At 40.2% G+C, this 22270-nt stretch overlaps 1 protein-coding gene across 1 annotated transcript in view; it reads right to left on the reverse strand.

Annotated features, from left to right (window-relative positions):
* Window positions 1–244: 244 nt before the first annotated feature.
* PODN (podocan) overlaps window positions 245–22270 on the reverse strand; it is a 22400-nt gene continuing 374 nt past the window's right edge. The window contains exons 2-10 of the mRNA XM_009884823.1: window positions 20596–20689; window positions 18934–18998; window positions 14369–14478; window positions 11939–12095; window positions 9874–9989; window positions 7196–7853; window positions 4331–4479; window positions 2247–2454; window positions 245–930 (exon numbers count right to left, since the gene is read on the reverse strand). Of these exons, the coding sequence (XP_009883125.1) occupies window positions 2280–2454; window positions 4331–4479; window positions 7196–7853; window positions 9874–9989; window positions 11939–12095; window positions 14369–14478; window positions 18934–18998; window positions 20596–20689 (1524 nt within the window). The 3' untranslated portion in view covers window positions 245–930; window positions 2247–2279. The remainder of the gene's footprint in view (window positions 931–2246; window positions 2455–4330; window positions 4480–7195; window positions 7854–9873; window positions 9990–11938; window positions 12096–14368; window positions 14479–18933; window positions 18999–20595; window positions 20690–22270) is intronic.

Genomic DNA, 22270 nt, shown 5'->3' on the forward strand with positions numbered 1-22270 from the left:
TAAACAAAAAAACTTCTCTTGATGCTTAACGGTTTTCTCCTAAGACATCCCACACCCACTTATCTCTTTTGCTTCATTAGTGTCACTTCTGACTCTTAATGTGAACAATATACAATATGTGAAAAATTCTACCACATATATTAAACCACGTACTGTTACACAATCTTCTGGACATACCTTTGGAGACATTCACAAAACTGCCACATGGGCAAACAACAGCGAGACAGAAACTTTACCAAAGCTCTGGAACGCAGACATACATATTTTTTTATATATATTCACAAGAGCAATTGTTTTATCTTAAAACCTTTCTAAAACAGGCATATACTGCAGGCTTTGGCAGTAGAGATAAAATATTATGGGATCCAGCCTTACTTTGTTTTTCTCATCCAAATATACACATTGTTATAACAGAGGAATTGTTGCATCCAGAATTATTACTGCTGCTTGATGACCAAAATGCCTCATATACTGCTCCACACATGAAACTACCGCAAATACGCAAATACCCATCTCACCTGATCAACAACAGCTTCTTTGGGGTGGAGGAAAAGCAAAGAAGCATATACATGGTTCACTTAAAATGCAGTGACAAAAACAGCATTTGAAGGCATGTGTTCAAAACAGTCCCATATTGTTATTACAGATGGAAACAGTGAAGGAAGAGAAACAGAAGAAACAAAAGCCAGCTTTTGTGAGTTCCAGAGCAATCCCTTATGATCCTGGGTCTTGTATAAGATGATTTGGAAGCTTTGGAAAGGCATTCAGGGTCTCTCCCCGAATAAGGCACTGTAACACACTGTCTTCCATGAGCCTGGCCCAGTGCCATGACAGTTTCTGCGTAATTCATTGCACGTTTTGCGAAGTGTTCTCTGTATATCTATATAGATATATACACATAGACATATATGTAATTTTCCATATGCTTTCCTGCAAAACATCAGAAAAACAAAACCAATTACATAATGGAATACAGAATTCAGAATACGCTGAACTTAGTACCTGCTGACATGTCGCACATGCCCCAAACCAAACCAGAGACGCGTCGATTCAGAAGCTATATGTACTCTAAGTCTGTAGATATAAATTATTTCTTCTCTCACAAAGTTTTCATATAGCCCAGCCAGGAGGTCTTATGTTTGACTTTCCAAGTAGCTTCTGCCCTTTTCAAGCCCCATCATCTTTTCAGAGTATTAGCACTATTCGTAGCACTTCCTTGTGTCATTCTCCATGACAATATGTTAACTAGGGACAAAATTAAACATTTTTTTTCAAGTCTTTGAGTTTACATCTCCAAAAGTAGACAGTAGTGTCTTGAACCTCATCATCTTTAAACATAAAATGTTTAAGAGATGCATAAAGCAGCTCCCTATTCTTATGGAAAAACGCATATTTTTCAAACATCTCCATCTTTTCTTTTGCAGTTGAAAAGAAAAGAGGTTCAACTAGAGGGATTGAGTGGCTGGGCAGATTGTTTATAGAATACTGAGATCTTAATTTCAAGATTACCAGTCTGGAGTCAAAGTCAGCAGCAATCACAACTTGTAACTGGCCAGAGGCCTTTCAGTGAATCTGGGTGAAGTGAGCAATGAACCCTCACCAAGACTTATCAGTAGCAAAAGCACAGGCTGTTGTGAGAACTGGCTATCCTGGACCAGGCATCAATCCACTCCTACAATATTGTCTCAAAAAGTGACCTGAACTAGATATTCTTTCTGTAAGAAATGTGTCTAGTATTATCTTCCCATTCCAAGTGGTCAGTGATTGAAGGACCGCTTGAGATAGAGGTCATAATCTTAATGCCACGTTTAACAGACACTGACAGGCCTAACTTCCTGTAACTTGCCTATTTTTTTTAATCCATTTTCAGCTCACATGGTCTTTTGCATCAGTAAGCTTCACAGTTTGTTCTTTGTTTTCCTTTTGAACTAGCTGCTTAAAGATACCATGAAATACTTTTTCATTTTTTGCTACCAGAACTAGTAAATAATGGCTGTAAGCAGAGGTCACCGTGAACAGTCCACTGCCTCTGATAAAACACAGATATATACTGACTGTTTCGTTTTACAAAATAATGTGTTTTCAACCCTTTTTGACTCTGCAATTCCCAGTCATGTTTTAGTGAAAGTCTTTGAGTCTAGGGCTCAGACACCCACTTGTTATGTTTCAATCATACTGGTACACTGGAATTATTTACATAAGCGTCTGAGAACTGGGTCTTTGATTTAACTAAACTAAGTTGTTACCTCCCACACGACGTGCTTGTGTGAGTTCACATTTTATCTCAGTTCTTCTTCTTCTTCCTCTTCCTCATCTTCCATTTCCTCTTCTGAGTCATCCTTATTCTTTGAACTGTTGCTGAATTCAAGGTTCCCTTCAATATCTAGTACCTGTAAGTGCTTTAGGTTTTGGAAGGTACTTTCCTTCAGTGCTCCAACTGCAATCTTATTAAACCTTTAAACAAAGAAAAAGGCCTTCCTGTTAAAATAAACCTATTTTCATATCCAACACAGAAATGAGGAAACTAGGAGGAAAGCATTCTGCAGAGTTACTCAAACTTACACTGACCCAAGTTACTCTAACTTTACGCTGACCCACAACAGCACTCTAGGAGTACTGACTCCTCTGGACGGAAAATGGAAGGGAAAGCAGGTACCGATTAGCAAGCAGGCAAATGCAGTGACTGAACAAATTTTGGTCACAGCACTGTGTATCATCACAAAGGACCTTGCAGGAAACTACTGGGAAACATTAAGTGTCTCCCACTTATTTCAAGTTCACTGACCAAGCTTTCAAGAAACTCCTACTTTCCTCTGCCCCAGCCCCTCTTCCCCCTTCTATAACTGTATTCTGCAAGGAAAAATCATAATATTGGAATTCCTCCCCCACAAATTCTTTCTCTTGCTATTCTGCTTTCTCCTTCCCAGAGAGGAAAGGCATCTGCTCCATAGCCCACATTTCAAAGTGTAACTTGCTTTTTCATGAGATTCTGTCATCCTTTGGTAGTTCAATTCTTCTCCTACGAAACTCAAAATACTGGTACAAAGTCTCCCTTTAGAAACAAAGCAACCTGCAATAATTTTTCATCTGTTATTTGGGTTTCCAAGAGTGTGAATAAACTAATCTGCAATTTAAGAACCTCTCACACATACTGCTTGGTGTGTTACTCTCGAACATGCTTAAAATCATATTCAGTCTAATATTCCAGATGTATATTGTTGTTTCACAGCATCGCAGTGATTAATAGCCTCCCATTAAGAAATACAACTTAGCTTGGGTGGAGTTGCCTCCTAAATATGTTAGCAAAACAGTTTTGCAAATTCCTTCTTTCTCTTTATGTAGAAATATAGAATGTGGTATGTGGTTTCTGGTTTGCATCCAAGCATTCACTAAAATCTCATAACTGTGAGCAGCTGAATAGACAGACTGCTCTAATTTACACCAGACTTCGCAATTTTATTTGCTTTGTATAGAATCATTCATCCAAAAAGGTATGATTCAGAACTACAGAACAGTTTAGTTGCATACAGACAAAATAAGGCCATATTTAGTCTTGTGCAGCAGGCAGCCTAGGCTTTTTGAACACAGCCATGGAATCAGCTTAATCACATATTCTGTAGGGTTTCATAAATTACTTCTAAGAAATATTTTCAGCAATGTTCCATAAGATTCAAATTGAATATACTACTGGGCCAGATTCTGGCTTCCTTTCTTGTGGTAAAAATCTCTGCTTAAATCAATTACATTACTTTGACTTTACATTATGTGTAAAAAAGGTCAGTATCTGTCACCTATAAAAACAAGGTGCTCATCCAACTGACAGAGTAGGAAAAAAAACAGAAAAGCTTTCTAAACTTAGTTACGTAATTGTCACAGTTGTAACTTGTCATCTGTTTCTGACAAGTCTATCAAGGGAACGTGCACAACTTCAAGATTAGTCATACATGCCTCACCAGAGGGGGATTTTGTCAAAACCCAGGGCTAACAGACACAGGCAAAGCTGTAGTCCTACCAGGAGACTGTAAACTTTTAGTTCACAGCTGAATATTTGAATATGACATAATATTAAACATTAATTTCCCAGAGTTTCTAACATGCCTAAGCCATTCCAATAAGCACAGAAAGGACAAACTCCCAGAACAGGAAGAGCCTATTAATGTGTATCCATGTGTTTTCTGAGCAGGTGAACATAGTTTCATCATACATTACTATAAATCAAAGTTGCTTATTTAGGAAATTAGGAATTTAAGTACTTTCTAAAAAGTAAGCAATTACAGAGTGGGTAAAGAAGAAAAAACTCTTGTGTGTTAGAGTGGAAACTTGACCTTACCTGAGGTAAATCCCCTTTATTTTGGGTGTGGATTCAAAAGCATTCTCTGAAACCGTTGTGATCTTGTTGTTCTGAAGATACAGATATTCTAGAGATTCTGGCAGGCCTGATGGGATAGAAGTCAGCTGGTTGCCAGCCATATCTAGTGACTGCAAGGAAGAGACAACAAGGGGTCAAATAAATAAATGTATTTAAATATCATCAGCAGTGCAAAAATAGATTTAAGTTTGACAACAAATAAGCTTCCAAAAGATGGCTGTGTACACACCCCCCCGCCATTGAAAGTTTATCCATTGGTTTATATATATATATATATATACACACACACACGCAGACAAGTCTATAAAAAAACATATATATATGTATGGACTTATAAAAAACTTAGTATAGTAACAGTGGAGAATTGAGATGTTTATGCAAAGCTTATCCAGGATTTGTTGTGTTTGAAAATCATCTGGAAACGGGCTCTATTCTTCATGTGGTACTTTGGTGAGTCTGCTTCAGAACCTCTCTGCTGGTGAGCTCAGGAAAATGACAAACACCATGTGCGGAGTAGAAACTGTAAATTGTCAGCCATGCAGAAAGGCTCAGTTTGAGTTCATGGTGGAAAACTGAAGTGATATTTAGTGCAGCATAAACTAATTTAATCCACCTCCAATTTGCATCAAGGTAAGTGTGTTCATGACAATTGTGCTCTCTTACACTGCCATTTAGCGCCATGATTTCACAAGAGACATCATGCTGTTTTGTTTAGGAGTCCCAGCATTTAGGAGTCCCCAAGCTTTAGCCCATGCCTGCTTAAAGTGAATTAAAAGCAGACTGGGTTTCAGATATGCATGGGAATTCCTTGGAAGCTGCTACTGCAAACACTTCACTAGCTCAGGTTACATTATTTAGAGTTACACATAAAAACACATGGAAATACCCTAACATGGACCGAGGTATGAAGATATCAGGACTAAAGGGCATGATCATTTCTCAGATGAATTTTAAGCACGGAAATGGATCAAAGTAAATGTTTTGTTATCGTGCGTTATAGCATTTTCATAGCACCAAGCTGACATATTAGTTACACGTTATTCAGAGCTACGCTTCTGCAAATTATTGTCATGTTTTCAGTGTTTTTATTCTCCACATGATCCCAGCCTGGCAAACAATTATGTAAATATCTAGCTTTCCAATTGCAGATAGTCTTCAGTGATTTCCATGGAAACAGTGTGGACTGAAGCGTATGCTAAGTACACACACAATCATGTGATGGTTATTTATCAAATCCACTCCAGTGCACCAAGTCATAAACCAATTGCACAGTTAAGCCTTTAATGATAAAAAAAAGATTCATATATACTATCATGGAAATAACTAACAAGTAGTAACACAGTTCCAGAAAAAAAGCAACAGCCAAAAATGCACTGCTAGTTTAAGAGAATTTGAAGTATGTGCTATTATCTTAACCTTGTTTAATATGAACAGGGTTCACTGTGGGGTAGGTACAACTGAAGGGCCAATGTTTGATTCAGCAATGCATTACTCTGGCTTGACACTGACTACGAGGGAGTGAGAGTAGAATAAAAGTAACATGAAGTAGCTATGAATCAGGCCTTTTCAGAAGGAAAGCTTGCCCTTCCAACCAACAACTAAAGCTGCCTAACGGATCTCATGACCAATTTTTGTTTGAAAAACAAATAACCGAGGTGACCGTGCCTACATTTCATTAAGCTACTGCAGTGACACAATTCCAGCATCTATAATTCTCAACAGCATCTTCCTTCCAGACTGCTTTTCATCTTAGATATATTTGCACACAGGTGCTTACATGCACACACACACACACACATATCACCAAGACATCAAACAAATGCAAAATTTAATAATAATGCTATGGCCCAAATCCACAGCTGATGCAAACTAACCGCTTTACAGATACTGTTGCTGCATTGCTGATTTACATTAACTGAAAAACAAGCTATTGTTTATTCTCAGAAACAGCAGAAAAAGAAATGTTCATATATAGAAGTGTTATATATAGATTGTCTGAAAACACACTGCGGGCCAGTACGACATGTGCTCCACGTCCCTTACTCCTAATCTGCTCTGAGACGTACAAACTTTGCCTGTACAGTGACCTAACCATATGCACCATAGATGGTTGCCATATGACATAGGTAATACCTTCTACTGCAGGAAAGTGGCTGTTGCCTAAAAGGAAATGCAGACAAATCCTTCAGCCAGTGTAACAATTTTGAAAGGTCATTTTGCACAGCACAAATACGATTGTTCCTGCCTGCCTTATGGTTTGTGTTTAACTTTCTCCAACAATTAAGCAAATGAGAAGACTGCTGATTGAATCCAGACCTCCTAGCTGCTTCCAGGTGCCTTAGCCAGCTGAGCTGCTAAATCCTACAGCTTGGCCTGTCTGACTATAAGCTGATGTGGGGGCTTTGGGAATTAAGAGTGTTTTTGTTTATGCATTCCTTCCTCCTGCTGTCTTCTCTTCAGAGCTGATTTTAAATCGTTTGGGAGACAAGCTATTTGAAAGGCATAAGTTCAGTTTTAATGACAACATTCACTAATGTTTATGTGAAAAAAGAATATGCAGTTTGGGTTCAGAATCAACGATGTCTTTACATTTCCCAGAATTAACAGTACATGATGGACCACCAGCCTGGTCAGCAGTGGGAGGTAGCCACCTCTGGCACCACAGTACATCATTTCTACTCTAGAAACAGAAGATGTAGCACTTACAATGCAAGCCCAAAACATGAGGACCAAGCACATCTAGCATTGATGCTACACAAATTGGCTTAGGCAGACACACGAGGACATCAGCATTACTAAAACAATTACAGAAGGTGATGTTTCTACCTGGAGACTGCTGAGTTCTCTCCACGCTCTTGAATAAATGGAATTTACTTTAAGTTTATTGTTGCTCAAATACAGTTCCCGCAGCTTTGTCATCCCGGACAAAGTCCCTTTGGGGATGATGCTTATCTCGTTCTCCTTCAGCTTCAGAATCTGCAAGTTCTTTGGAAAGCCAAAGGGGACCGTGTCGAGATTATTTCCAGAAAGATCCAAGGACTTCAGTTGCCTCAGTTTACGGAAGGCCTCCCGATGGATCTGGGGACTTTTGAGCTTATTGTAGCTCAGGTTCAGCTCTTCAAGGAAGTAAGTGGTAGCAAAGTCATTCCTGTTAATCTCAGAGATCTGGTTATGAAGGATCATAAGTGTTTTCACTCGCCGGGGCAGCCCACTGGGAATCCTTTCCAGCATGTTGTTGTACAGGTGGACAGTGTGCAGCTTCTTTAAGCCCTGGAAGGCTAATGGGTGAATACCTCGGGCTTTTAGTTTGTTATTGTGGAGCAGAAGGTACTCCAGGTTCTTAATTTGGGTCAAGACATCTCTGCCGATCACCTTAATTGCATTCTTCTCCAGGTGGAGGAGGACGATGTTTCGAGGTAAACCACTTGGGATTTGTGAGAGGTTATTGCTGGACAAATCCAGATATTCAAGACTAGATAATTTCCTTGGGAAAGCAGGAAAAAAAACACTCTCCATTTAGATTCTGCCAGGTGAAACAATAACCCACTTCCCCCGTGATTTTAGAATCTTTGCTTTAGAGTCTTTCTCCCCAGCACAGCTCCTGTTATTGCCCTTTTTTGTCCCATGATATGATTGATGTGGACAGCAAAACAAGGGGCTTGCATACTGCTATTAGGGATTTGGACTAGGTGCTGCCATTGCTCCCCAGCCACAGTAGCAAGGGAACCTGCTACAGTCCACAGACATCCAAACTGTCACCAGGCTGGGACCTGAGATCAGTCTTGCGGTCCACTGTTCTCTCATTCAATACCACAGGTAGCAACGTATGAGCAACTTCAGCAAATAAATATCACAAGAAAGGTGCCACAGGAGCACCATTAGAACACAGAATTTAGCGCTCGGTTTCACAGAAATGTAGCCTGAGCATGAGCAATTTCTATCTCTCTGAAAGCGTATCTTGAAGCTGAAAAGCAGGACTGCTTTTTAGATGATGAAGTATTACTCTTATGAAAAGCAGAAATGCTAATTCAGTGTCCTAGGCTAAGGTAGTGAACTTCTCCTGACCCTCCAGCATTATGGAAGTGAGTCAGGGCTAGAGCTGCTTTGTGTAAGCTACTGAATCTGGATTCCACGGACTCAGTTAAAGCTAAAATAAATCCTCAGACCAGCCACTTATACCAACTGGATGTGGATCAATGGTATTATATGCCAGGACTGAGGAGCCCTCTATTCCTTTGTATTTCAAGTCAGTTTCTCTGTTCAAATGAGAATCTGCATGGCACTACATAACCCACTGCAGACTAGAAAGTTTTCAGGAAATGCGAGAACTAATGCATTACAGACACTATTTACTGGTTACTACGCTGCTATTCACAGCCATTCAAGCATGCTCTGAATGAGCAAATATACTCTCTGGGTAAAGCACTTCATCGCTGCAAGTTGTAATGCTTCCCCAGCTTGGGTACATCCCAATAGCACTATGCTGTGCTCTACAGGCAATATCACAAGAGAAAGGAGCAATATCCACCCCCTCTGCCGACTGTGACTGGTGCCTTAGCTATGGCCGCTGTACTCTGTTCATCAAATTCTTAACAGAAATGATACGTCTAACATGATCTGGGGGCGGACACAATACAGCAATAGTAAATTACTAAGGGAGGTTTCTGGGAGTGGGATGCAGGAAGGAAAAGCACAGTTTGATACATTTTCATGTCTGGAGATCAGAAAATTTTACAGAATTAAGTTATGGGCAGGACAGATTATGTGATCTGGATTTTCAGGTAGAACAAGGGCAGCACTCCATGCAAGCGGAGACATAAATGTTAACTTTTTGAAGTGCTAAGTCCCAGGCTAAATTTAGGACAGCCAAAGACTATTTCTGTTGCACCAATTTGTAGCAAAGCTTTTGCAGCCATCTGGCTATTGCGCAGCACCATTGCATCCCCTCCTACTCCAGCAATCCATCTGCACTGGGGTACATCTGTGCCAGATGAATTCACAACCGTGTGGCTGTGTCTGTGGCTGTGAAGTCACCTTCACAGAAACACAGAAGTGGCTTTAGTGAAGATGAAGGTCTGGCCTGAATGTCCAGTGAACTGCCCTTGAAACTGGAAAGTCCCAAGTAACATCACTTTTGACTGGTTTGGAAGAACAGAGACCAGGTTTCCAGATTGTTCTAGGTGTCCTTTTCCAAGAAGGCACTTAGTACCTGGTGTGATTGGGTCTGTGACAATTGGGGAGTGGTGCAATCTGATGTCCAGTGTTGTGTCTTTTGTATAAAAGTACTCTACATGTGAATTCACACCACTCACCCAGAACTTTGCTTTTGAATGGCAGCATCTGAATCTAAGTCTTTTCATACAGACTTAGCAGAGAAATGCATAACATCGTGCAGCTTTTAATAAACATACTTTTTAAGATGTACTTTTTTAGTAGATATACTACTGTACTAGCAGAGATAGACAGACACAAACAGAGGTGCAAGCTGCAGATCTCAGTCTCACCAGAAGGTTTCGTTATCCATTCCTTCATTAGTCAAGTAGTTATTCTGTAAATACAGCTCCCGCAGACCTGTAAGTTCACTGAAGGCTCCTTTAGGAATCTTCTCTAGCTTGTTGTTCTAGAGTGACCAGAAGCACAAAGCACATTATTTGGCATGAAACAACATAGGACATTCAGGTTCTGCTCAACTAACACCAGGCAATTAAACCTCAAAAGGGCTTGACATAGGATATTTCAGGGGGCATTGCAACTCTGCTTAAGAAAAATACTAGACTGAAATATTACAACATATTTTTATTGATTCCCCATGGAATCTTTGGGCTAAGGAGTTAGAATTTGCCCTCACGCTGGACAGTTTTATTTTGTATTCTTAGTCCTTCCACTTGTGTGCAAATGTATAATGTAATCTAGGCGACTACCTCTGGCTCAAAATTTCTCGATTTTCTGAGACAGATTTCACCATAAATGAGAATTAGGTTGGAAACTGGGAACCAGCCATCCTTCCAGCATTAATGGCACTCCAAATGGTACAGTTCCTGTAATACAGATTCCAAAATAATTACTCCTGTTGCCTTAGTATGGTTTTGGAGTAGCCAGCAGGCAGACACAAACAAAATATAAAACTAAATTCCACACAGGAACTGTAGGAATTATATTTATATATGAAATATATAAAACACTAGGAATTATTAAAAGATATATGAAACACTGGCACTGAATTTGTTAAACTTCCCACAATCCACGTATATACAATAATGTAATAGACAGGCTGGACTACATTTATGTGCCAACTACTATAAAGGGGATACCACCACAAAGAGGTTTGTCTGAGTGTCTCAATGAATACTGAAAGATAAAAAAAATCTGTCACATCTAAAGTACACCTTTTGAACACTTTCGGTCCACTACTGGCTGTCTCTCATTTCTCATTGTCTTGTTTTTTTCCCAAAATATCAACGTAAATGCTATTACTGACAGGCAGTGCATTTGAAAACAAAATGCTCATTTGTCTCTTTGCCCTTAACACAACTGGTGACAGCAGGGAAGGATACGAGTTCAAAGTGTAGTCCTGGAAGCCTGAGATCCCTTTGGGAGACAATGATTACCCATAAATGGCCATAAAATGCAGGGGAATAGTAACTTCACACTTTGCAGAGAAATTCCGGCAATTTAAAGGATCAGACTGTTTGCCTTTACTTTTCTTCAAGCTGGAGAAGCCTGTTTTCTAGAAGACTTCAATGGGAATTAGTGGTGAAACCTTCAAGGGAAAAGAAAGCTGGGAGGCAACACAGAACTGCCTAAGTCCAGGGGCTGATAACAGACTCCAGTTTACGCACGTCCAAGGAGCTGTCAACACTAGGAACAAGCAGAACCAGGATTCTCCACTGCTGCAGCTCTCCCATTGTTAACGAGGCTGAGATCTTTAACACAGACATGATGAAGTGTTTTTATCAAAATCAGATGACACAGAATTAAAAATGCTGGAGACTAGTTAATACCACAACTTCTGCTATTGCACCACTGCTGGAGAAGTTGTAGCAGTAAAGAACCACCAATCCAAACTTGCTCTGTGTTGTCTGAATTGCCAGTTCAGTAGCAAACAAAAACCACCGATGCTAGGAAACAGTAGTCTATGTGAAATGGGTTGGAGAGCAAAGCCAGTACATAGTGCGTAAGCAGCTGTCAGGAAAAACAGCATCATCAGTGGCAAGCTGGATGGCCATGGAAAATGATGGGTCTTCTTGTACTAATACGTATTAATACCATTATATGCAGGGAAGAGACTGACAATGCTACCACACAGGCATTTGCTTTCATTTCCCTGAAAACGCAGAAAAGCATTTTTGTCCCCTGTGAACACTTTGGTGTTTTGCAAAAACACAGTTACTTATGAACAAAACAGTAAGGACCTGGGAGACAGCTACTGTTGAGGATATAGCAGACGAGACAAAAGGCCTGGGAATGTTTCCAAGTGCACTGAAATGGCTTGGCTGCGTGGTTTGAACCCCATACAAACACAGTATTTTGTCACAGTCATAAAGGAATATGAAACCTTGTTGTCATTACCTTTAAGTGTAATTTATATAGCGCTGGAGGGAGATTCTTTGGAACGTACTTCAAGAAATTGCTGGACATGATGAGTATCTCCACATTATCAGAGCCATTGAACATATTCTCGGGTAACCCAGCATCTGAAAGTTTGTTGTTATGAAGATACACAGATCTGTTGAAAGGAGAAAAAAGATTAAGTGAAACAGATAGTGAGGTCTGGGGTTTTTTGTTCACCAAAAGAAAACTGCTTAAAAACTATGTTTCCATCTTCTTTGCTTGAGTTAATCAGATTAATTTTAAAATGTGCCCTTTAATTTAGCAAGGGATATAGATGCAAAACCAAATGGTTGGTCCAAATACACTCTGAATTTTAGGTCTATTCAAAATCCAAACCTGCAAATACAAATTTCACAAGTAGCTTTGTCTTCTTAACAAGAAACTGAATACAAGTCTGGGATTGTGCAGTGCTTTGAAACAAAAAACATTGGTGTTGTGGCCTCACTCAAGAGGGTTAGAATTCATATCTAATTAATAGATATGCCCCCAGTTTTAACTTCTATTTAGAATCAAATCCAGGCTTCTTGGCCTTGCAAAATCAAGCTGTAGATCTCTTAAGAAAGGGCCTCCTCTCACCCCTCCATTCTTTCTGCTTCTATGAATGCTGGAAATACCCCACGAAACAGTTTCTCTCCTACTCCTACAACTCAGAAAGGCATACAGTTCTGATAGAAAGACAGAGCAGACTTACTTAACCTGAAAGAATTTTTTTTTTTTACATGAACCTTAGGGATTGAGAGAAAGAGGGTTTCTTATTTCCCCTTTGCCCTTCCCAATTTTAACATTTAATATTCACAGAAGAGTTTCTCCAATCAGATTTTTTTAAAACGGATTAATTCTTTCTTACGCAGGTTTTAATTCTGTATAAAACAATTGACCCCTATGAAGTTATTCCTGCTTTTCATTGGCTTAACTGCTAAATGAATTCATTTGACTTCTTTTTAACAAAAGAAATTGTAGGATTTTACTGACTTTGATTACCCCTTCCTTTCCTGTGTGTACCACAAGATGCAGCAGGTAGCTAAAATCATAGAGACAAGTTATAACTGCAAAAGAGCACAGCGTCACAGTATGCTTTTGTAACTTGTTCTTGAATTCTCTACCAGTTACAGAGAACTTGGCAATAGCTTTCTGTAAGGAAGGAAAGGGTCAGTATGGAAACACAATTGTGTGACCACACACTCCAGGGAGTTCAGAGCCACACTGACAATATTGTTCACCCTGCATGGTCAGCTGTACTTTTATCTCACAAATATTTGCCTTTCTGAAAACCTTGTTTTCCAAATAATCAGTCTGAGACCATGAACTCTGCTGGAGGCAAATAAACCAACTGAAATAACTGCGTTAGGATTTTATACCAGCAATCTCAGAAATCAATGAGTTAGTATTCTGATTAAAATTGTTGGTATAGTAGAGTGTGAAAATCACTTCAGAAGAGTGCAAGAATTTTAATATGAAATCAAAACACAGCAGTTTCTGCAACTCAGGATAAGGAAGAACAGATGTATAAATCTAGCTTCTTTCATGATGACATATTGCCAGAAATCAGTGACTGGCTCAGCCTTTTCAGGTACCAAGAGCCTACGAGACTAAAGATCTAGTAAGTACAGAGTAGCTTCAGCTCTCAAGGAATTCAGTGGGAACTGAGAGTTCTTCAGTTCATCACACAACTGGGCTCTAGGAACTCAACTGGGTCAGCTATTATTAACTGCTTCCAAACTTGGATGAGTAAATTGCTACAAAACAGAGTTTGAGATGTCTTTGCAGGACTCAGATGCTGCAGTGTCCATCTAGATTACTCAAAGTGCCTTTGGAAAAGACCGTATCTCACAGCAGGTGGTCTACACCTATCTGAATTTGAGATGGGCCAATGTGCTGCACTGGATGCAGCTGAGAAAATCACCACCTGAAACAAGCAGAGAGACTTTTGGAACCTGATCAGGGGGTATGAACCACTTCTGAAGGTGCTGAAGTGCTTAGCTTTTATATAGTTGAGTTATACTCAACTGCACTGAGTACTGTACTCTCAACCTGATTCTATTTTTTTTAATGAATGGACTACAATAAAACTAGGAGTTTCTAAACAGTTAATCTCCATTTTGAGAAACCAAGGCTGTTCCTTTCAACTCATAACTGATACACAACTAAAATGGAGACAATTTAATTTTTTATATATGCAAAAGTGTCTGGCAGCTAGTAAAAGCCCTTGGAATGTGTTTGTCTGAGAGATTATTTGATCTTTCATGCTGAGAATAACAAATAGTCACTTTCTCTCCAAAAAACACAAGTAGGTAATAACATGGTTTAGTCAGATAGTTTCTTATCTCTCACCAACTGCCTCCAAGCAGCAGCAGAACACTATTATTGTTTTACTTCCCCATCCCTTACCTCAAGTTTGGTTTCTGTCCAAATGTTAGCCCATATATCTTAGTGAGATAATTGGCTGCAAAATCTGCACTGATCAAGGTATTTGGTAGGAACTTCGGAGCCACCGTTAGCTGTAAAAGAAATATACAGGGGAATTCCAATTAAATGCAACTAATGCTTTAACCAAGTGTTAGACCAGCAACAAAACACTTGCAAATCTGTTTTCTCTAAACAGGCAAAAATAAATGAAACTGAACGCAGACTGCATGAATGAAAACAAATTGTCCTTACTCACTAATCTCTGCAGGAAGGAGACAGACTTTTGCTCCAAGACATGTGAATGTTTGTTTTGGTTGGAAGAGTCCTGTCTCTTTTTGGTGGAAGAAATCAAGAAATTTTTATTCAGAGAGCAAACACATTGATTATTATTGTTTCTAATTCCTCAGTCTGCTATGCCAAAAAAAATCCATCCCACCTCACAGAAAGTATACAGAAAGTAGGGGGGAGGGAAGTGACACTTCATAGGTCTGTTCCAATATTGCATCCATTCATGATGATCTTTTCAACAGAGGATTCAGGTTCCCAAAGGACAGGGATGCTTCTGAGCCAAATGATTGAATATCAAATGGCACTTCAAAGCAAAGACCTACTGTACAGTGATACTTTATTCACTGAACAAGTGATGTATCAGGAACAAAATACAGAAAGGTCCTGTCTCCAGAACTTCATAGTTGACAAGAAGTACAGGGTTTGATGTGTTTGCTCTTGGCCTATTGCTATTTCTACCAATGATTTGAAAAAATAATGCTAGGAACGTCTGCATCTGAACAAAAATTGGTGGAGTGAAAACTAATGATTGAAAAAGCTCAGTTTTACATAGCATCCAGATAATACAACAGCTAGGTTCACTGAGTGGTTGCTAATAACCAAGTCATTCACCTAGAAATCAAGAATACAGGTTAAGTACAGGCTGGAGGACAGTCTTCTGGAAAGCATAAACCCAGAAGATTTATGCATCAAGCTTAAGCCCTTGGGAAAAAAATTCTTAACATGGTGCTGTAGTAGATATGTTGAGTACATATGCAGAAGATTACTGAATTGCAATAGACAGGTGCAACCACTCTGGTTACAGATGTTAACTGCTAAGGAGACCACTCTTACGATAGTTTACGTACACTATGAAAGGCTCTGGACACAACATCTTTTCTAGGGAGATACTGAAGTCTTTGTCATCTAAAGCTTTGAGATCGGGATGGGAAACTCTGGGCAATGGAAGAGCTCTGCCTTCTAGCTTGAAGTTCTGTGACTCTGTAAAGCTTCTTCCTCACAGCACTGTTGTGTGAAAGGAGCTAGGCAAGGACCTAGTCCTTACAGCCAGCTAGGCACAGCAAGACTCACATGATGAGAAAACGTATTTTTCAAATTTTTATTACAATAAAAATGCAATTGGTTATTAATAATAATGCAAAACCAAAAATATTTAAAAGATGAACAATGTGTGAGAGAACAGACACTTTACTGGAGATCTGCGTAACCCAAGCCTTCAATTATGTATTTACCTAACAGGTACCTAGATCTCTCTCTACTGGTTTGTCAAGTCTGCATTGGTGGACTACATCCATGAACTTGCAATTTACTGGACTCACAATACAGTCCTATTTTTTAAAAAGATAAAAGTATGCTATTTACTGTTTTTCGTTTCCACCTGTGCCAAAACCTCCATCCTTAAGCCATCTTAAAAGTCTAATGGTAACAAACACAAGAAAGATCTTCCCCACAGATCACACACTCTTATCACAGTCCTATTTTTTAAAAGATGAAAGAACATTATTTACTGCTCTTCGTTTCCACCTGTGCCAAAACCTCCATCCTTAAGCCATCGTAAAAGTTTAATGGTCACAAACACAAGAAAGCTCTTCCCCAGAGATCACACTCCTGTCAGTATTTCCAGATAGTATGTAGGCAGTGGAAATAGGCATTTTACGTATTAGTACAGTTGCGACAGTACTGCGCTTAGCTTTACTGGTAATCTCTCACCTCCTGACCTGGGAGATACTGTATTAGGGAAATGGATAAAGGCACTCACCTCTGACTAGGAAGGTCTGACAGTGCCTGAGAAAGAAATAAGTCTCTACCTTAACATAATATTGAGAATTCAGACACAGGAAACAGACTTAATCACTTTCATACATAGTGGCACATTAAAGATTTTCTCTCCTGAAACACAGGAGAAAAACAGTTATTAGGTCATAATTTTTATCCAAAACATAGGGCATGGCTCAGACATGTGAAATGAAAGCCACCAGAACCACAAGAAAGAAGAAAGAGAAAGAGAAGTTTCATCCAAAAAGAGTTTTCACTTGCTCAGGACTTTGCTTTGGCATTTCAGCACTTAGTCATGAGACTAATTGATCTCCACGGGTTAAGGGCTTGAAGGATTCATGCTGGATTGTTCTAACTGTTAGCAAAAATAAAGTTGACTGAGTAGCTCTGTCTAGTATATTGCCTAGTAAGTGGCAATCTGTATTTCTCCAGCTGCAACTTTCTTGCAGCTTTACTGTTGGATCTTCCTTTCCATATGCCAGGTAGTGTTTCTCCACTGTTAACTAATGAGTTAACCAATGAACTCAGAAGGATTATGCAAAAGTTATTAGCAGGTTTGGAACAACTTTTCTTGCTTATAACAAGCTTTGGTGTAAACAGAAGCACTGAATCCAGCTGAATCCTATATCACTTTGGGGATACTGGGAAATGTTACGACCTAACACCAAAATCACCAGCTTATAGTTAATAATGGCAGCTCAGGACCTGATCTACAGTTTGATGGAAGAGATTTCTGTTATTAACAAGGCTTACTGTGGATACTACGTGATATAAATTATGAGAGTGGAATGAAAAATTAAAAAGAAAACTACAGCATCCATTCTTTACCTGAAGTACTTGCTACTCATACGCCACAGAAGGCTTTTAGCCTATTATGGTATTTCTTTTTTTCCAACCAACTATGCTAGTTTAATGAGAGATAATTTACCTACGTCTGATGGGATCACAATTGAAGATAAAGCAGCATTAAGGTAATCCATACAACAAGAAGCAAACTACCAGCAAATCCCTGCTCTCCTCCAGACACCACAGTTTCTTGATCTGCAGTGTTTCCTGCTGGAAAGTGGATGCAGTTCGAAGCCAATCTGGTTTGTCCTGGCTTGGGATTTATAAAGAAATGTGCTATTTCTGTGAGTCCACAACTTCTCACTATAACTAGTTCTGACATTCGCTGATGTTTGCATTTTCTTTTGGGATCTTTTTCTCTCTGCAGTAAAGCCAGAAAAACCAAACACTTTGTTTTGTCACACAGGGAAAATTGGAGTGCAAAGTTCTGGAATATTAGTCACAGTCTGGCTTGTTCTTTTTTATGGAGTTACTAACTGCCAAGATTGTTATATGGAAATGGTGCTTGAAAGGGAGAAAAGAACACAGTGTTACTGTACTAAGGAATGGGTTCTATTCTCCATCACTCCATACAGAAATCTATGGAGTGATTTTGGATATGTCTTGGCCTGACTGAAACCTGATGTGGCCACATGTATATAAACAAAACATCAAAAGGTCACATATTTTAGGAGGATAATAATATATATATATAGACATGCATATAAATATATATATGTAAAGAAGAGAGAGGGAGGGATGGAAGGGCAGGGTTTCTGTAGACAAAAGAATCTCTGCCTGATGTTTTAACTTATATTTTTCTGTGGCATCCCAGTGTCTTCTGTAGTAAATATTTGTGGACGATCACTGGGGATAAAGAAAGCCATAATGGGAATCACCCAGATGTATGGAGTATGTGAGAAGTTATTTCGTTTCCTAGCCTTGGCAGGAAAGACAAGCTTCTGTCATGACATGCAACTCGGGTCATTAATAGGAAAGCACCTAGGATCTTCTCCATTAAAAAAGGACATTCAGCTCCTATGACAGCAGCTAAAAGAATAAATTCATACTTGCGCAGTTTCACTGTGTATGGGTATCCCCCCACATCAAACCTAATAAGAATGGCCGTCAGGGGAAACTGCATAGCTTTTTACAGATTTTAATGGTGCAAACACAGGTATTAGGATGCATTTGTTCACAAATTTTTCAACCAGCTTCATCTGATGAGATATGCAGCATTTCACATCATTACCCCACAGCATCTTTGTACACAGGCAGCTACCAAATCTGCGTGCAGCTGATCCAAAGCCTACTGAAGACAGTGGTAATTTATAAATGCAGCAGGTCTCTGTACCTCCCTACACTCACAAGGGAAACCTTTCACCCATTGCACAAATAAATAAGTGTTCAAAATATACCAGCATGTGTACCCTCTAATTTTTTAGCATACTAACTGTCTTGACCTTAGATGAACCTGCATTAGAATATCACTTTAGCACAATTTTACTTATGTAGGGTTGGACTAGATGATCTCCAGAGGTCCCTTCCAACCCTAACCATTCTGTGATTCTGCGATTCTGTGATTCTGTGAAGACTTGCTTGTTTAACTTTCAGAACCCAATCAGAAAAGAACTCTGAAAGCCTTGTGAGCCTCTCACCTTATTGTTTGCCAGATACAAGTAGTTCAGGTTCTCCAGATGCTCAAATGCTTCCTCTGGCAACCCTTAAAAACAGGAATAACTAATCAGTGACACTGGTACCTTATTGCCCCTCAGAGTGAAAATACCCAAGGGTAGCTTTCTCTCTCAGAAAATATCTTTAATGTGAGATTTAAATATTTTTCATTGCCACTGAAACAATCTCAGACCTATCATTGTCTTTGTTTTTTTTTTTTATTAAAAAAAAGAAAAACAAAAAAAACCCAAGCCACAGACTTTTAAGAGCAATGGAAGACCATTAAAAATCCTAAGCATGCAAGGGCAGCCCCACTGGCAAGGGTAAGGTACAGAGCTGTGTAGACTTGCTGTACGGCTGATTATCGGCGCTCGCAGGAACCATGCTATCTGAGAAGTTTCTTTTGTCATTTGCTCATGAATCTGCAAATTATTTTTCTTGGAAGAACATAATCTCAGGTTGTTTAATGATCAGAACAATTTTATCTATGACCATGACGTTGCCAAAATAACACCAGTATCCGCATCTCTTAACTCTTCTCTTGTTCTGCTCTCCCACAATCCAGATAGCTATGCAGTAACCAGCTCAGAGAGCTGATCCAACTCGGAGCTTACCTCCCCCAATAATTAATATTTTTCAGCTGAATCACTCCATATCCAGCTGATCACACAAGCACAATTGCTGTCACAATGGAAAGGCTGCAAATAACATTTTCACCTGGCACTTAGATAACTGTAAGTCAAAGGTGAAGCTATTTCCCACGTCAAAACATATTGGAAACTCAGGGCTGCACTGAAGCTTGTGAAACATCAAGCCCCACAGGTAATAATGTCAAAGTCTGAATCTATTAAGCACAGCCTTCCTTCTGCTATGTAAGAGCGATATGGTTTGGAACCATGCATAATATGCCCACATTCTCAGTAAAGGTTGCTCTGCATCACTGGAATAAGGATAGTGACAGCATTCAGAACAACTGGGTGACACACAAGTTAACAATAATTACATCTTTTGTATTGCAATATCCTCCTCTCTTACTATTACTCCAACTCCTCTGCTTCTTTTGCTTTCCTTACTGACCCCTTGTCCAATTTCTCTAATAAGCATACGACTTAGCAAGCAAAATCTGCCTACAAAAATCAAAACAGTTTTAGAAAGGCAGAAATTGTCTTATTTGTAATATATATTATTTATATTAAATTCAACAAGGACTGAACAGAACTAAACTGCACTAACTGACTGACCAGACTGAACTAAACAAATAGATTAAGAAACAAGGTCAGTCAGAAGGAAATCATTCAGCATGTAGACATTTCTGGTTCTCAAGTGCATTGCATTGATGTGCCTGTGGGACCAGAGGGAGTTTCCTGGATGAGAAGATCTCACGCCACAGTACGCAGTGCTGCTGCCAGGTCTCCTCCACTGATTCAGTAAGGCTGCATTCTTATACACTGAGTATTATGTTTCAGATGATAAAGTGCCTCCACGATCTGCGTGGTGGCCAAAGGAGTGAGGTTTATAGCTAACCACTCCAACCTAGTCAGTCCATCACTCCTTCTGGCTTTCCTTATCGCTGTCACCGGTCTAACTGCACAAGCTGGTGTTGTGGAGGCACAGGCTCTGTCCACTTCACGGCTCTGCCAGCTTACCTTTTGAAGTTAGCCTGTTGTTTTGCAAATTGAGAGTTTCCAGTCTGTAAAGACGAGCAAGCTCTTCTGGAAAGATTTCTTCTATCTGGTTATTCTAAGAAAATGGAGAGTATTAATCATCAGCAAATACAAGAAGGATCCCAATAAACCCAGACCGTGAACTCCAATAAAATTTGGAAATGAACCCACCGTGTCAAATCATTGTCAACAGGCTTCTCTCCATAATGAGCCAAGCTCAGATCTCAAAACCAAGACTTCCAAACCCAGCAGCATTTGAAGGCCTGAACCAAGTTCTGTAGCTTGTGCTCATCTCCAGAAATATCCGGCTCATGCACTGGTAGCGCACTAAGAGTGTGATTATGCCTGGCAAGGCCTATAATCCATCTGCCACAGCCAAACTTCGTAGCTGCAGCAACGCATTTGTGACAAGGCTGGCAGTGTAGATTTCGAAGTTAATTACTTCTGCTATTTATGTGTTGTTTTAAAAACAACTCATCATGGGCAGGGAGAGTCAAACTGGGCTCACTTTCTCTGGTTTTACTGTCAGGGGTGACTGCCATCAGATTCTCATTAACATGCTGACTAACATTTAGACCATTAATAAGTGATTCTAGTGTTTTAGCATCTAGGGGACCAGTCAAGGACCCACTGGGCTGGAAGCCAGGCCAATACACAGAAAGTGACAGCTGCTGCTCCAAAAAGCTTCTTTGCTTTTGGCAGTAGAGGCGGGAGCCATGGCTAGCACACGCCTGGGACAGCTCTGCTGAGGAAGGTGCCAGCTTACATTACGGTTTTCCTAACTGTGCTGCACTTGGATGGAAAGCTCTGAACAAAATCTGCAATTTAACCACTGAACAGAATTGGCAAATGGGAGCAATAAACAAAAAAGCAGCTGGTTATGGGCCAAAGAAGCATTACGGAGGAGCCTGGAACCACTGCCACAGCTTGGAGGAGGAATGGCCATGGGGCTGCCACGCTCCATCCTCAGGTGTCGGAGCTCAGGCAGGGAAAGGACGCCTGCCCCAGCGCTGGTCACAGGGATCGATTAACTAACAGCAGAGCACGGAAACCTGTGGACAGTCTGAGACGGACTGCTGCTTCCACCTGAAGCTTGAATCTCGCATCATCACATGCCCTTGTCCTGACAAGACATGACTTCTCTCCCACATAACTATGTCCGGCAGGCATGACATTTGTTTCCTGGGTAAAATGACCCAAGAGTCTCCTGGTGGCCCAGCAAGTGCCGTGCCAGCTGTCTGCATGTCACAGGCAATGGCACTCAGCGTGACGGACAGCTTCAGCCATGTTTCCCCTGCTCCTTGCTGAGGGAGAGGGCTGGAGGGCGACAGGACTCTGGGGGACACCAGCTGAGTCCGTGACTGGACTGGTACACCACGTTTACAACTCTTTAGCTAACATGTAGTGCTGCCAGAAAACTTCTCATTAATGAAGTAATTTAGCCCATGCTCTTCAAAGACACCTCAAAAAGAAAGGCCTTCCCCAGAAACAGTCATTATTACTTTGGACAAAAATTCTTCTCTCTTGGAGGGAGATAAATTTGTCTTTCCCTCCTCCCCGGGTCTGTGGGGAAGAGCATCGACGCCGCTCACCAGGCGCGTCTGCGCGGGAGCGCTGGGCCCGCTGCACCTCCTGCTCCCGAGGCGAGGCCGAGGAG

Source organism: Charadrius vociferus, unplaced genomic scaffold (assembly GCF_000708025.1).
Source record: "Charadrius vociferus isolate BGI_N301 unplaced genomic scaffold, ASM70802v2 scaffold163, whole genome shotgun sequence".
Taxonomy (NCBI): Eukaryota; Metazoa; Chordata; class Aves; order Charadriiformes; family Charadriidae; genus Charadrius; species Charadrius vociferus.